General features: G+C 54.8%; 1 protein-coding gene and 1 long non-coding RNA gene across 2 annotated transcripts in view; both read left to right on the top strand.

Annotated features, from left to right (window-relative positions):
• Window positions 1–15917, top strand: part of LOC144676655 (type 1 phosphatidylinositol 4,5-bisphosphate 4-phosphatase-like) — a gene marked incomplete at its 5' end in the record, with an annotated part of 66332 nt that extends 50415 nt beyond the window's left edge. The window contains 5 exon segments of the mRNA XM_078537024.1: window positions 8763–8868; window positions 10527–10579; window positions 11945–12035; window positions 15696–15744; window positions 15747–15917. Coding sequence (XP_078393150.1) covers window positions 8763–8868; window positions 10527–10579; window positions 11945–12035; window positions 15696–15744; window positions 15747–15838 — 391 coding nt within the window.
• A 429-nt stretch (window positions 15918–16346) lies between these two features.
• LOC144676654 (uncharacterized) lies at window positions 16347–16518 on the top strand. Its single transcript, XR_013575391.1, has 2 exons — window positions 16347–16421; window positions 16464–16518. It is a non-coding gene; the product is annotated as an uncharacterized LOC144676654 (long non-coding RNA).
• The last annotated feature ends 130 nt before the right edge of the window (window positions 16519–16648 follow it).

Raw genomic sequence — 16648 nt, 5'->3', positions numbered from 1 at the left:
CTCCCTGAGAGAGAGAGAGGGGACTGAGAGACACCAGTCAGTGTACAGATATCTCCCTGAGAGAGAGAGGGGACTGAGAGCCACCAGTCAGTGTACATGATATCTCCCTGAGAGGGAGAGGACTGAGAGACACCAGTTAGTGTACAGATATCTCCCTGAGAGAGAGGGGGACTGATAGACAAGAGTCAGTCTACAGATATCTCCCTGAGAGGGCACTGAGATACACCAGTCAGTGTACAAATATCTCCCTGAGAGAGAGAGGGGACTGAGAGACACCAGTCAGTGTGCAGATATCTCCCTGAGTGGGGACTGAGAGACACCAGTCAGTGTACAGATATCTCCCTGAGAGAGAGAGAGGGACTGAGTGACACCAGTCAGTGTACAGATATCTCCCTAAGAGAGAGAGGACTGAGAGACACCAGTCAGTGTACAGATATCTCCCTGAGAGAGAGAGGGGACTGAGAGTCACCAGTCAGTGTACAGATATCTCGCTGAGAGAGAGAGAGGGGACTGAGAGACACCAGTCAGTGTACAGATATCTCCCTGAGAGAGAGAGGGGACTGAGAGCCACCAGTCAGTGTACATGATATCTCCCTGAGAGGGAGAGGACTGAGAGACACCAGTTAGTGTACAGATATCTCCCTGAGAGAGAGGGGGACTGATAGACAAGAGTCAGTCTACAGATATCTCCCTGAGAGGGCACTGAGATACACCAGTCAGTGTACAAATATCTCCCTGAGAGAGAGAGGGGACTGAGAGACACCAGTCAGTGTGCAGATATCTCCCTGAGTGGGGACTGAGAGACACCAGTCAGTGTACAGATATCTCCCTGAGAGAGAGAGAGGGACTGAGTGACACCAGTCAGTGTACAGATATCTCCCTAAGAGAGAGAGGACTGAGAGACACCAGTCAGTGTACAGATATCTCCCTGAGAGAGAGAGGGGACTGAGAGACACCAGTCAGTGTACAGATATCTCGCTGAGAGCGAGAGGGGACTGAGAGACGCCAGTCAGTGTACAGATATCTCCCTGAGGGAGAGAGGGGACTGAGAGACACCAGTCAGTGTACAGATATCTCCCTGAGAGAGAGAGGGGACTGAGAGACACCAGTCAGTGTACAGATATCTCCCTGAGAGAGAGGGGACTGAGAAACACCAGTCAGTGTACAGATATCTCCCTGAGAGAGAGAGGGGACTGTGAGACACCAGTCAGTGTACAGATATCTCGCTGAGAGAGAGAGGGGACTGAGAGACACCAGTCAGTATACAGATATCTCCCTGAGAGAGAGAGGGGACTGAGAGACACCAGTCAGTGTACAGATATCTCCCTGAGAGAGAGAGGGGACTGAGAGACACCAGTTAGTGTACAGATATCTCCCTGAGAGAGAGAGGGGACTGAGAGACACCAGTCAGTGTACAGATATCTCCCTGAGAGAGAGAGGGGACTGAGAGACACCAGTCAGTCTACAGATATCTCCCTGAGAGAGAGAGAGAGAGAGAGAGAGTGAGAGGGGACTGAGAGGCACCAGTCAGTGTACAGATATCTCCCTGAGAGAGAGAGAGTGGACTGAGAGACACCAGTCAGTGTACATGATTTCTCCCTGAGAGGGAGAGTACTGAGAGACACCAGTTAGTGTACAGATATCTCCCTGAGAGAGAGAGGGGGACTGATAGACAAGAGTCAGTCTACAGATATCTCCCTGAGAGAGAGGGGACTGAGAGATACCAGTCAGTGTACAGATATCTCCCTGAGAGAGAGAGAGGACTGAGAGACACCAATCAGTGTACAGATATCTCCCTGAGAGAGAGAGAGGGGGACTGAGAGACACCAGTCAGTCTACAGATATCTCCCTGAGAGAGAGAGAGAGAGAGAGTTAGAGGGGACTGAGAGACACCAGTCAGTCTACAGATATCTCCCTGAGAAGGGACTGAGAGACACCAGTCAGTGTACAGATATCTCCCTGAGAGGGGACTGAGAGACACCAGTCAGTGTACAGATATCTCCCTGAGAGAGAGAGGGGACTGAGAGACACCAGTCAGTGTACATATATCTCCCTGAGAGAGAGGGGACTGAGAGACACCAGTCAGTGTACAGATATCTCCCTGAGAGAGAGGGGACTGAGAGACACCAGTCAGTGTACAGATATCTCCCTGAGAGAGAGGGGACTGAGAGACACCAGTCAGTGTACAGATATCTCCCTGAGAGAGAGAGAGGGGACTGAGAGACACCAGTCAGTGTACAGATATCTCCCTGAGAGAGAGAGAGGGGACTGAGAGACACCAGTCAGTCTACAGATATCTCCCTGAGAGGGGACTGAGAGACACCAGTCAGTGTACAGATATCTCCCTGAGAGAGAGAGAGGGGACTGAGAGACACCAGTCAGTGTACAGATATCTCCCTGAGAGAGGGAGGGGACTGAGAGACACCAGTCAGTCTACAGATATCTCCCTGAGAGAGAGAGAGAGAGAGAGAGTGAGAGGGGACTGAGAGACACCAGTTAGTCTACAGATATCTCCCTGAGAGAGAGAGGGTACTGAGAGACACCAGTCAGTCTACAGATATCTCCCTGAGAGAGAGAGGGACTGAGAGACACCAGTCAGTGTACAGATATCTACTTGAGTGGGGACTGAGAGACACCAGTCAGTGTACAGATATCTCCCTTAGAGAGAGAGGGACTGAGAGACACCAGTCAGTGTACAGATATCTCCCTGAGAGAGAGAGGGGACTGAGAGACACCAGTCAGTGTACAGATATCTCCCTGATAGTGAGCGATTGAGACTGAGAGACACCAGTCAGTGTACAGATATCTTCCTGAGAGAGAGAGAGAGGGGACTGAGAGACACCAGTCAGTGTACAGATATCTCCCTGAGAGAGAGAGGGGACTGAGAGACACCAGTTAGTGTACAGATATCTCCCTGAGAGAGAGAGAGGGGACTGAGAGACACCAGTCAGTGTACAGATATCTCCCTGAGAGAGAGAGGGGACTGAGAGACACCAGTCAGTCTACAGATATCTCCCTGAGAGAGAGAGAGAGAGAGAGAGTGAGAGGGGACTGAGAGGCACCAGTCAGTGTACAGATATCTCCCTGAGAGAGAGAGAGTGGACTGAGAGACACCAGTCAGTGTACATGATTTCTCCCTGAGAGGGAGAGTACTGAGAGACACCAGTTAGTGTACAGATATCTCCCTGAGAGAGAGAGGGGGACTGATAGACAAGAGTCAGTCTACAGATATCTCCCTGAGAGAGAGGGGACTGAGAGATACCAGTCAGTGTACAGATATCTCCCTGAGAGAGAGAGAGGACTGAGAGACACCAATCAGTGTACAGATATCTCCCTGAGAGAGAGAGAGGGGGACTGAGAGACACCAGTCAGTCTACAGATATCTCCCTGAGAGAGAGAGAGAGAGAGAGTTAGAGGGGACTGAGAGACACCAGTCAGTCTACAGATATCTCCCTGAGAAGGGACTGAGAGACACCAGTCAGTGTACAGATATCTCCCTGAGAGGGGACTGAGAGACACCAGTCAGTGTACAGATATCTCCCTGAGAGAGAGAGGGGACTGAGAGACACCAGTCAGTGTACAGATATCTCCCTGAGAGAGAGGGGACTGAGAGACACCAGTCAGTGTACAGATATCTCCCTGAGAGAGAGGGGACTGAGAGACACCAGTCAGTGTACAGATATCTCCCTGAGAGAGAGGGGACTGAGAGACACCAGTCAGTGTACAGATATCTCCCTGAGAGAGAGAGAGGGGACTGAGAGACACCAGTCAGTGTACAGATATCTCCCTGAGAGAGAGAGAGGGGACTGAGAGACACCAGTCAGTCTACAGATATCTCCCTGAGAGGGGACTGAGAGACACCAGTCAGTGTACAGATATCTCCCTGAGAGAGAGAGAGGGGACTGAGAGACACCAGTCAGTGTACAGATATCTCCCTGAGAGAGGGAGGGGACTGAGAGACACCAGTCAGTCTACAGATATCTCCCTGAGAGAGAGAGAGAGAGAGAGAGTGAGAGGGGACTGAGAGACACCAGTTAGTCTACAGATATCTCCCTGAGAGAGAGAGGGTACTGAGAGACACCAGTCAGTCTACAGATATCTCCCTGAGAGAGAGAGGGGAATGAGAGACACCAGTCAAGTGTACAGATATCTCCTTGAGTGGGGACTGAGAGATACCAGTCAGTGTACAGATATCTCCCTGAGAGAGAGAGAGGGGACTGAGAGACACCAGTCAGTGTACAGATATCTCCCTGAGAGAGAGAGGGGACTGAGAGCCACCAGTCAGTGTACATGATATCTCCCTGAGAGGGAGAGGACTGAGAGACACCAGTTAGTGTACAGATATCTCCCTGAGAGAGAGGGGGACTGATAGACAAGAGTCAGTCTACAGATATCTCCCTGAGAGGGCACTGAGATACACCAGTCAGTGTACAAATATCTCCCTGAGAGAGAGAGGGGACTGAGAGACACCAGTCAGTGTGCAGATATCTCCCTGAGTGGGGACTGAGAGACACCAGTCAGTGTACAGATATCTCCCTGAGAGAGAGAGAGGGACTGAGTGACACCAGTCAGTGTACAGATATCTCCCTAAGAGAGAGAGGACTGAGAGACACCAGTCAGTGTACAGATATCTCCCTGAGAGAGAGAGGGGACTGAGAGACACCAGTCAGTGTACAGATATCTCGCTGAGAGCGAGAGGGGACTGAGAGACGCCAGTCAGTGTACAGATATCTCCCTGAGGGAGAGAGGGGACTGAGAGACACCAGTCAGTGTACAGATATCTCCCTGAGAGAGAGAGGGGACTGAGAGACACCAGTCAGTGTACAGATATCTCCCTGAGAGAGAGGGGACTGAGAAACACCAGTCAGTGTACAGATATCTCCCTGAGAGAGAGAGGGGACTGTGAGACACCAGTCAGTGTACAGATATCTCGCTGAGAGAGAGAGGGGACTGAGAGACACCAGTCAGTATACAGATATCTCCCTGAGAGAGAGAGGGGACTGAGAGACACCAGTCAGTGTACAGATATCTCCCTGAGAGAGAGAGGGGACTGAGAGACACCAGTTAGTGTACAGATATCTCCCTGAGAGAGAGAGGGGACTGAGAGACACCAGTCAGTGTACAGATATCTCCCTGAGAGAGAGAGGGGACTGAGAGACACCAGTCAGTCTACAGATATCTCCCTGAGAGAGAGAGAGAGAGAGAGAGAGAGTGAGAGGGGACTGAGAGGCACCAGTCAGTGTACAGATATCTCCCTGAGAGAGAGAGAGTGGACTGAGAGACACCAGTCAGTTTACATGATTTCTCCCTGAGAGGGAGAGTACTGAGAGACACCAGTTAGTGTACAGATATCTCCCTGAGAGAGAGAGGGGGACTGATAGACAAGAGTCAGTCTACAGATATCTCCCTGAGAGAGAGGGGACTGAGAGATACCAGTCAGTGTACAGATATCTCCCTGAGAGAGAGAGAGGACTGAGAGACACCAATCAGTGTACAGATATCTCCCTGAGAGAGAGAGAGGGGGACTGAGAGACACCAGTCAGTCTACAGATATCTCCCTGAGAGAGAGAGAGAGAGAGAGTTAGAGGGGACTGAGAGACACCAGTCAGTCTACAGATATCTCCCTGAGAAGGGACTGAGAGACACCAGTCAGTGTACAGATATCTCCCTGAGAGGGGACTGAGAGACACCAGTCAGTGTACAGATATCTCCCTGAGAGAGAGAGGGGACTGAGAGACACCAGTCAGTGTACAGATATCTCCCTGAGAGAGAGGGACTGAGAGACACCAGTCAGTGTACAGATATCTCCCTGAGAGAGAGGGGACTGAGAGACACCAGTCAGTGTACAGATATCTCCCTGAGAGAGAGGGACTGAGAGACACCAGTCAGTGTACAGATATCTCCCTGAGAGAGAGAGAGGGGACTGAGAGACACCAGTCAGTGTACAGATATCTCCCTGAGAGAGAGAGAGGGACTGAGAACACCAGTCAGTCTACAGATATCTCCCTGAGAGGGGACTGAGAGACACCAGTCAGTGTACAGATATCTCCCTGAGAGAGAGAGAGGGGACTGAGAGACACCAGTCAGTGTACAGATATCTCCCTGAGAGAGGGAGGGGACTGAGAGACACCAGTCAGTCTACAGATATCTCCCTGAGAGAGAGAGAGAGAGAGAGAGAGAGTGAGAGGGGACTGAGAGACACCAGTTAGTCTACAGATATCTCCCTGAGAGAGAGAGGGTACTGAGAGACACCAGTCAGTCTACAGATATCTCCCTGAGAGAGAGAGGGGACTGAGAGACACCAGTCAGTGTACAGATATCTCCTTGAGTGGGGACTGAGAGACACCAGTCAGTGTACAGATATCTCCCTTAGAGAGAGAGGGACTGAGAGACACCAGTCAGTGTACAGATATCTCCCTGAGAGAGAGAGGGGACTGAGAGACACCAGTCAGTGTACAGATATCTCCCTGATAGTGAGCGATTGAGACTGAGAGACACCAGTCAGTGTACAGATATCTTCCTGAGAGAGAGAGAGAGGGGACTGAGAGACACCAGTCAGTGTACATACATCTCCCTGAGAGAGAGAGGGGAGTGAGAGACACTAGTCAGTGTACAGATATCTCCCTGATAGAGAGAGGGGGACTGAGAGACACCAGTCAGTGTACAGATATCTCCGAGAGAGAGAGTGGGACTGAGAGACACCAGTCAGTGTACAGATATCTCCCTGAGAGAGAGGGGACTGAGAGACACCAGTCAGTGTACAGATATCTCTCTGAGAGAGTGAGGGACTGAGACCCCCCAGTCAGTGTACAGATATCTCCCTGAGAGGGACTGAGAGACACCAGTCAGTGTACAGATATCTCCCTGAGAGAGAGCGAGGTCACTGAGAGACACCAGTCAGTGTACAGATATCTCCCTGAGAGAGAGAGGGGACTGAGAGTCACCAGTCAGTGTACAGATATCTCCCTGAGAGAGAGAGGGGACTGAGATACACCAGTCAGTGTACAGATATCTCCCTGAGAGAGAGAGAGGGACTGAGAGACACCAGTCACTGTACAGATATCTCCCTGAGAGAGAGAGAGAGGGGACTGAGAGACACCAGTCACTGTACAGATATCTCCCTGAGAGAGAGAGAGAGGGGACTGAGAGACACCAGTCAGTGTACCGATATCTCCCTGAGAGAGGGGACTGAGAGACACCAGTCAGTGTACAGATATCTCCCTGAGAGAGAGGGGACTGAGAGACACCAGTCAGTGTACAGATATCTCCCTGAGAGAGAGAGGGGACTGAGAGATACCAGTCAGTGTACTGATATCTCCCTGAGAGAGAGCGATTGAGACTGAGAGACACCAGTCAGTGTACAGATATCTTCCTGAGAGAGAGAGAGAGGGGACTGAGAGACACCAGTCAGTGTACAGACATCTCCCTGAGAGAGAGAGGGGACTGAGAGACACCAGTCAGTGTACAGATATCTCCCTGAGAGAGAGAGGGGGACTGAGAGACACCAGTCACTGTACAGATATCTCCCTGAGAGAGAGAGAGAGGGGACTGAGAGACACCAGTCAGTGTACAGATATCTCCCTGAGAGAGAGAGGGACTGAGAGACACCAGTCAGTGTACTGATATCTCCCTGAGAGAGAGGGGACTGAGAGACACCAGTCAGTGTATAGATATCTCCCTGAGAGAGAGAGGGGACTGAGAGACACCAGTCAGTGTACAGATATCTCCCTGAGAGAGAGCGATTGAGACTGAGAGACACCAGTCAGTGTACAGATATCTTCCTGAGAGAGAGAGAGAGGGGACTGAGAGACACCAGTCAGTGTACAGACATCTCCCTGAGAGAGAGAGGGGACTGAGAGACACCAGTCAGTGTACAGATATCTCCCTGAGAGAGAGGGGACTGAGAGACACCAGTCAGTGTACAGTTATCTCCCTGAGAGAGAGCGAGGTCACTGAGAGACACCAGTCAGTGTACAGATATCTCCCTGAGAGAGAGAGGGCACTGAGAGACACCAGTCAATGTACAGATATCTCCCTGAGAGGGAGAGGGGACTGAGATTCACCAGTCAGTGTACAGATATCTCCCTCAGAGAGAGAGGGACTGAGAGACACCGGTCACTGTACAGATATCTCCCTGAGAGAGAGAGAGAGGGGACTGAGAGACACCAGTCAGTGTACAGATATCTCCCTGAGAGAGAGAGGGACTGAGAGACACCAGTCTGTTGAGATTTTTATTCGATCACTGTCTGGTTGTTGCTGGGTGGGTGGGATTTGACTAGCATCCTCTGATTTTTCCCGAAGATTGTGACTTGCCCTGGAGAGAGTGGGTCTGTCTGCTGATCATGTCCTGGTGGTCACCTTCCTCTGATCGTAGGCAGAGGTTCCAGGATTTGCACTCCGTCCGAGGCTGAATGGCCTCCTCCTGTTCCTGTGTAACAGGCTCGAGGAGAGGGGCTGAATGGCCTCCTCCTGTTCCTGTGTAACAGGCTCGAGGAGAGGGGCTGAATGGCCGCCTCCTGTTCCTGTGTAACAGGCTGGAGTAGAGGGGCTGAATGGCCTCCTCCTGTTCCTGTGTAACAGGCTGGAGGAGAGGGGCTGAATGGCCTCCTCCTGTTCCTGTGTAACAGGCTGGAGGAGAGGGGCTGAATGGCCTGACCGTGTGTATTTTCTCTGGTTTGTGCCCTGTGAGTCTGTGATCTTTCTCTGATCTCTTGTCTTTTTGATATTATTTTTCTATTATGATCATTAATATACACGAACAGCAAGAGGATCATTAACCTTGGACCCATTCACCCCGGCCCGAGCAGCCCAGAACCTCCCCCGTCCGGGATTCGGGTCATCTGTGGGCACTGCAGAAACACATTCCTGGTGAGTTGCCCCTTCTGTCCTGGGCAGGGTGGGGTCCTTGTCCATTTAGTGCACAGGCACTCGAGGGCGTGTGTGAGGGTGCATGTGATGTCTTGTGCGCGTGAGGGCGGGTGTGTGTGCGCGAGGGCGCGAGTGTGCGCGCGCGTGTGAGGGTGGGTGTGTGTGCGCACGCGCCTGAGGGCGCGTGAGTGTGTGGGCGCGTGTGGCGCATGTGTGTGAGGGCGCGTGTGTGTGCGCGAGGGCGGGTGTGTGTGTGCGCGCCTGAGGGCGCGAGAGTGTGCGCGCGTGCGAGGGCGCGAGTGTGTGTGTGCGCGCGTGAGGGTGCGAAGGCGCGAGTGTGTGCGTGCGAGGGCGCGTGTGTGCGAGGGCGCGAGTGTGTGCACGCGTGAGGGCGCATGTGTGCGAGGGCGCGAGTGTGTGGGTGCGAGGGCGGGTGTGTGTGTGCGCCTGAGGGCGCGTGAGTGCGAGGGCGCGTGAGTGCGAGGGCGCGTGAGTGCGAGGGAGTGAGTGTGTGCACGCGTGAGGGCGCATGTGTGCGAGGGCGCGAGTGTGTGTGCGCGCGCTGAGGGCGCGTGAGTGCGAGGGCGCGTGAGTGCGAGGGCGCGTGAGTGCGAGGGCGCGAGTGTGTGCATGCGTGAGGGCGCATGTGTGCGAGGGCACGAGTGTGTGTGCGCGCGAGTGCGCGTGTGTGCGAGGGCGCGAGTGTGTGCACGCGCGTGGGAGTGTGTGGGTGCCTGAGGGCGCATGTGTGTGAGGGCGCGAGTGTGCGAGGTCATGAGTGTCTGTGTGCGCGTGCGAGTGCGCACGTGTGCGCGCCTGAGGGCAATGGCGTGTGCGTGCGCGCCTGAGGGCGATGGCGTGTGTGTGCGTGTGTGCGCACGCGTGCGCCTGAGGGCAGTGGCGTGTGCGTGCGCGCCTGAGGGCGATGGCGTGTGTGTGCGTGTGTGCGCACGCGTGCGCCTGAGGGCGATGGCGTGTTTGCGCGCGCGAGTGTGTGTGTGGGCGTGAGCATTTTGATTGGAACATGATGAGTTGAGTTTTGCTGCTGTAACCTATGTAAGTGAACGTGATAAGTAATTAAAATACAGATAGAAAGACGCGAGGGGTTTCAGATGGGCCTGTGAAAGATACAGCCGTGGGCCCATCACTTGCGGTGGAACTGTCGTTTGCCTGGGGAGTGAAGGTTTGCGTTCAGCAGCTGTGATGGCTTCTACAGCCGATGGGCGGGCGTCTGCCTTTTCAGCAGGTACAGCAGCTCCGAGGTGAGAGTGCAGGCCCCCCCCACCCTTTGGCTTTACCGGTGCTGCTGGTGGGCGGTGCGAGCGAAGCCAGCCTGGATGCCTTCCCCAGCCAATCAGCCGTGATTTTGGGGACAAGCTCCGCTGGGAGCCACGGAGGCAGAGGGGAAAACCAGCCCCTTCACTGGCTGCTCGGAGTTGAGCCGGCCGCCCTCCCAGGTTTGAGGAGTTGGGAGCTTCTTCTCGCCACTGGGGGGGGTCAACGAGAAGATCGACTGCCTTGGAGGGGTATAAACTTCAGGTGACGCTAGGCAGCCATCGTTTAAGGTTTCTTGGTGACCAGGGAGGGAGTTTCACAGGGGACGCAGCATCGCACCCAGGCGTTGGTGACACCCCCTCCTTTTGTGTATTTTTTTGCAGTGGAGGGAGTTCACAGACAGAACGTTAGCCCGGTGTCCGCACTGCCGCCGTGTGTAAGTATAACTCCGGTCCCTGGTGTGCACCTTTTCCCACAGGAACCGGACTGCTTCCCGTGCACTGCCCGCACCCCTCGGGGACTGAGGGCCCCTGATGTCCGGGGTCGCTCACCCTCCCTCCCCCCTGCTGCCTGGCACGTCTCTCTCTCTCTCTTTGTCTGTCTGTCTCTCTCTTTGTCTGTCTGTCTCTCTCTTTGTCTGTCTGTCTCTCTCTCTGCCTGTCTGCGCCTCTCTCTCTGCCTGTCTGCGCCTCTCTCTCTGCCTGTCTGCGCCTCTCTCTCTGCCTGTCTGCGCCTCTCTCTCTGCCTGTCTGCGCCTCTCTCTCTGCCTGTCTGCGCCTCTCTCTCTGCCTGTCTGCGCCTCTCTCTCTGCCTGTCTGCGCCTCTCTCTCTGCCTGTCTGCGCCTCTCTCTCTGCCTGTCTGCGCCTCTCTCTCTGCCTGTCTGCGCCTCTCTCTCTGCCTGTCTGCGCCTCTCTCTCTGCCTGTCTGCGCCTCTCTCTCTGCCTGTCTGCGCCTCTCTCTCTGCCTGTCTGCGCCTCTCTCTCTGCCTGTCTGCGCCTCTCTCTCTGCCTGTCTGCGCCTCTCTCTCTGCCTGTCTGCGCCTCTCTCTCTGCCTGTCTGCGCCTCTCTCTCTGCCTGTCTGCGCCTCTCTCTCTGCCTGTCTGCGCCTCTCTCTCTGCCTGTCTGCGCCTCTCTCTCTGCCTGTCTGCGCCTCTCTCTCTGCCTGTCTGCGCCTCTCTCTCTGCCTGTCTGCGCCTCTCTCTCTGCCTGTCTGCGCCTCTCTCTCTGCCTGTCTGCGCCTCTCTCTCTGCCTGTCTGCGCCTCTCTCTCTGCCTGTCTGCGCCTCTCTCTCTGCCTGTCTGCGCCTCTCTCTCTGCCTGTCTGCGCCTCTCTCTCTGCCTGTCTGCGCCTCTCTCTCTGCCTGTCTGCGCCTCTCTCTCTGCCTGTCTGCGCCTCTCTCTCTGCCTGTCTGCGCCTCTCTCTCTGCCTGTCTGCGCCTCTCTCTCTGCCTGTCTGCGCCTCTCTCTCTGCCTGTCTGCGCCTCTCTCTCTGCCTGTCTGCGCCTCTCTCTCTGCCTGTCTGCGCCTCTCTCTCTGCCTGTCTGCGCCTCTCTCTCTGCCTGTCTGCGCCTCTCTCTCTGCCTGTCTGCGCCTCTCTCTCTGCCTGTCTGCGCCTCTCTCTCTGCCTGTCTGCGCCTCTCTCTCTGCCTGTCTGCGCCTCTCTCTCTGCCTGTCTGCGCCTCTCTCTCTGCCTGTCTGCGCCTCTCTCTCTGCCTGTCTGCGCCTCTCTCTCTGCCTGTCTGCGCCTCTCTCTCTGCCTGTCTGCGCCTCTAACTCCTCCCTCTTTTCTCGTTTCCCTCAGCTCCTCGATAGGTCGTCAATACCCTCGGAAGCGCTGCATGTGGATATTCGCCGTGGGATTGCTGTTCGCCATTGTGGCTGCCGGGGTCACAGTGAGTATCCGATCAGTCATGTTCCCCCGCCCAACCACTCCGTCCGGGATATTAACCCCCCCGTCCGCCTGGGATATTAACCCCTCTGCCTGTCTGTCTGTCTGTCTGGGATATTAACCCCTCTGCCTGTCTGTCTGTCTGTCTGGGATATTAACCCCTCCGCCTGTCTGTCTGTCTGGGATATTAACTCCTCCGCCTGTCTGTCTGTCTGGGATATTAACCCCTCCGCCTGTCTGTCTGTCTGGGATATTAACCCCTCCGCCTGTCTGTCTGTCTGGGATATTGACCCCTCTGCCTGTCTGGGATATTGACCCCTCTGCCTGTCTGGGATATTGACCCCTCTGCCTGTCTGGGATATTGACCCCTCTGCCTGTCTGGGATATTGACCCCTCTGCCTGTCTGGGATATTGACCCCTCTGCCTGTCTGGGATATTGACCCCTCTGCCTGTCTGGGATATTGACCCCTCTGCCTGTCTGGGATATTGACCCCTCTGCCTGTCTGGGATATTGACCCCTCTGCCTGTCTGGGATATTGACCCCTCTGCCTGTCTGGGATATTGACCCCTCTGCCTGTCTGGGATATTGACCCCTCTGCCTGTCTGGGATATTGACCCCTCTGCCTGTCTGGGATATTGACCCCTCTGCCTGTCTGGGATATTGACCCCTCTGCCTGTCTGGGATATTGACCCCTCTGCCTGTCTGGGATATTGACCCCTCTGCCTGTCTGGGATATTGACCCCTCTGCCTGTCTGGGATATTGACCCCTCTGCCTGTCTGGGATATTGACCCCTCTGCCTGTCTGGGATATTGACCCCTCTGCCTGTCTGGGATATTGACCCCTCTGCCTGTCTGGGATATTGACCCCTCTGCCTGTCTGGGATATTGACCCCTCTGCCTGTCTGGGATATTGACCCCTCTGCCTGTCTGGGATATTGACCCCTCTGCCTGCCTGGGATATTGACCCCTCTGCCTGCCTGGGATATTGACCCCTCTGCCTGTCTGGGATATTGACCCCTCTGCCTGTCTGGGATATTGACCCCTCTGCCTGTCTGGGATATTGACCCCTCTGCCTGTCTGGGATATTGACCCCTCTGCCTGTCTGGGATATTGACCCCTCTGCCTGTCTGGGATATTGACCCCTCTGCCTGTCTGGGATATTGACCCCTCTGCCTGTCTGGGATATTGACCCCTCTGCCTGTCTGGGATATTGACCCCTCTGCCTGTCTGGGATATTGACCCCTCTGCCTGTCTGGGATATTGACCCCTCTGCCTGTCTGGGATATTGACCCCTCTGCCTGTCTGGGATATTGACCCCTCTGCCTGTCTGGGATATTGACCCCTCTGCCTGTCTGGGATATTGACCCCTCTGCCTGTCTGGGATATTGACCCCTCTGCCTGTCTGGGATATTGACCCCTCTGCCTGTCTGGGATATTGACCCCTCTGCCTGTCTGGGATATTGACCCCTCTGCCTGTCTGGGATATTGACCCCTCTGCCTGTCTGGGATATTGACCCCTCTGCCTGTCTGGGATATTGACCCCTCCGCCTGTCTGGGATATTGACCCCTCCGCCTGTCTGGGATATTGACCCCTCCGCCTGTCTGTCTGTCTGTCTGTCTGTCTGCCTGCCTGCCTGTCTGGGATATTAACCCCTCCGCCTGTCTGTCTGTCTGTCTGGGATATTAACCCCTCCGCCTGTCTGTCTGTCTGTCTGGGATATTAACCCCTCTGCCTGTCTGTCTGTCTGTCTGGGATATTAACCCCTCCGCCTGTCTGTCTGTCTGGGATATTAACTCCTCCGCCTGTCTGTCTGTCTGGGATATTAACCCCTCCGCCTGTCTGTCTGTCTGGGATATTGACCCCTCCGCCTGTCTGTCTGTCTGGGATATTGACCCCTCTGCCTGTCTGGGATATTGACCCCTCTGCCTGTCTGGGATATTGACCCCTCTGCCTGTCTGGGATATTGACCCCTCTGCCTGTCTGGGATATTGACCCCTCTGCCTGTCTGGGATATTGACCCCTCTGCCTGTCTGGGATATTGACCCCTCTGCCTGTCTGGGATATTGACCCCTCTGCCTGTCTGTGATATTGACCCCTCTGCCTGTCTGTGATATTGACCCCTCTGCCTGTCTGGGATATTGACCCCTCTGCCTGTCTGGGATATTGACCCCTCTGCCTGTCTGGGATATTGACCCCTCTGCCTGTCTGGGATATTGACCCCTCTGCCTGTCTGGGATATTGACCCCTCTGCCTGTCTGGGATATTGACCCCTCTGCCTGTCTGGGATATTGACCCCTCTGCCTGTCTGGGATATTGACCCCTCTGCCTGTCTGGGATATTGACCCCTCTGCCTGTCTGGGATATTGACCCCTCTGCCTGTCTGGGATATTGACCCCTCTGCCTGTCTGGGATATTGACCCCTCTGCCTGTCTGGGATATTGACCCCTCTGCCTGTCTGGGATATTGACCCCTCTGCCTGTCTGGGATATTGACCCCTCTGCCTGTCTGGGATATTGACCCCTCTGCCTGTCTGGGATATTGACCCCTCTGCCTGTCTGGGATATTGACCCCTCCGCCTGTCTGGGATATTGACCCCTCCGCCTGTCTGTCTGTCTGTCTGTCTGTCTGCCTGCCTGCCTGTCTGGGATATTAACCCCTCCGCCTGTCTGTCTGTCTGTCTGTCTGTCTGTCTGTCTGTCTGTCTGTCTGTCTGTCTGTCTGTCTGTCTGTCTGTCTGTCTGTCTGTCTGTCTGCCTGCCTGGGATATTAACCCCTCTGTCTGTCTGTCTGTCTGTCTGTCTGCCTGGGATATTAACCCCTCTGTCTGTCTGTCTGTCTGCCTGCCTGTCTGGGATATTAACCCCTCCATCTGTCTGTCTGCCTGTCTGTCTGCCTGTCTGTCTGCCTGTCTGGGATATTAACCCCTCCGCCTGTCTGTCTATCTGTCTGCCTGTCTGGGATATTAACCCCTCCGCCTGTCTGTCTGGGATATTAACCCCTCCGCCCGTCTGTTTGCCTGCCTGTCTGGGATATTAACCCCTCCGCCTGTCTGTCTGTCTGCCTGCCTGTCTGGAATATTAACCCCTCCGCCTGTCTGTCTGTCTGTCTGTCTGCCTGCCTGTCTGGGATATTAACCCCTCCGCCTGTCTGTCTGCCTGTCTGGGATATTAACCCCTCCGCCTGTCTGTCTGGGATATTAACCCCTCCACCTGTCTGTCTGGGATATTAACCCCTCCGCCTGTCTGTCTGGGATATTAACCACTCCGCCTGTCTGTCTGGGATATTAACCCCTCCGCCTGTCTGTCTGGGATATTAACCCCTCCGCCTGTCTGTCTGGGATATTAACCCCTCCGCCTGTCTGTCTGTCTGTCTGTCTGGGATATTAACCCCTCCGCCTGTCTGTCTGGGGTATTAACCCCTCCGCCTGTCTGTCTGGGGTATTAACCCCTCTGCCTGTCTGTCTGGGGTATTAACCCCTCCGCCTGTCTGTCTGGGATATTAACCCCTCCGCCTGTCTGCCTGGGATATTAACCCCTCCGCCTGTCTGTCTGGGGCATTAACCCCTCTGTCTGGGATATTAACCCCTCTGTCCGTCTGTCTGTCCGTCTGTCTGTTCGGGATATTAACCCCTCTGCCTGTCTGTCTGTCTGTGCCTTCCCCAGGCTGCCACTTGGAAACATGCTGAGGAGTACCACGGGATCTATGCGGGCTGGTTGTGCTGGTTATCCTGTCCGTCTGCTGTCTGGCTCGTGCCTGTTACTGGAGCTGTTTAAAGATCAGTCACCCCATCCAGAACTACTCCTGACTCCTGATGGAACTGGCTGGAGAGGGAGGAGGGGAGAGCAGCTGGGGGACATTGCTGACGGAAACCCCCGCAACACACTCAGCAACATAGTGCACAAGGAAGATCGGACCTCGGAGAGCACGGACCCTCCTCTCTCTGTCTCTCCTCCTCTCCCTCTGCCTCCTCTCTCTCTCTCTCTCCCTCTCTCTCCCTCTCCTGTCTCCCTCTCTCTCCTCTCTCTCTCCTCTCTCTCTCTCTCTCCTCTCTCTCTCTCTCTCTCTCTCTCTCTCTCTCTCCTCTCTCTCTCTCTCTCTCTCTCTCTCTCTCTCTCTCTCTCTCTCTCTCCTCCTCTCTCCTTCCTCTCTCTCTCTCCTTCCTCTCTCTCTCTCCTCTCTCTCCTTCCTCTCTCTCTCCTCTCTCTCCTCTCTCTCCTCCTCTCTCCTTCCTCTCTCTCCTCCTCTCTCCTTCCTCTCTCTCTCTCCTCTCTCTCCTTCCTCTCTCTCTCTCCTCTCTCTCCTTCCTCTCTCTCTCTCCTCTCTCTCTCCTCTCTCTTTCTCTCTCCAGTAACACCCCCTCTCACTACAGACCCTGTCTGTGTGTCCCAGTAAAGTCCCCTCTCACTACAGACCCTGTCTCTGTGTCCCAGTAACGTCCCCTCTCACTACAGACCCTGTCTCTGTGCCCAGTAACACCCCCTCTCACTACAGACCCTGTCTATGTCCCAGTAACACCCCCTCTCACTACAGACCCTGTCTCTGTGCCCAGTAAGACCCGTTTCCTGTCCTGCTGCCCTCGATCTTGATGCTCTGTTCTCATTAATAACTAACGTTG

The sequence above is a fragment of the Cetorhinus maximus genome, unplaced genomic scaffold (genome assembly GCF_964194155.1).
Source record: "Cetorhinus maximus unplaced genomic scaffold, sCetMax3.hap1.1 HAP1_SCAFFOLD_1792, whole genome shotgun sequence".
In the NCBI taxonomy this organism is placed as follows: domain Eukaryota; kingdom Metazoa; phylum Chordata; class Chondrichthyes; order Lamniformes; family Cetorhinidae; genus Cetorhinus; species Cetorhinus maximus.
This window is presented reverse-complemented; position numbering and strand designations above follow the sequence as displayed.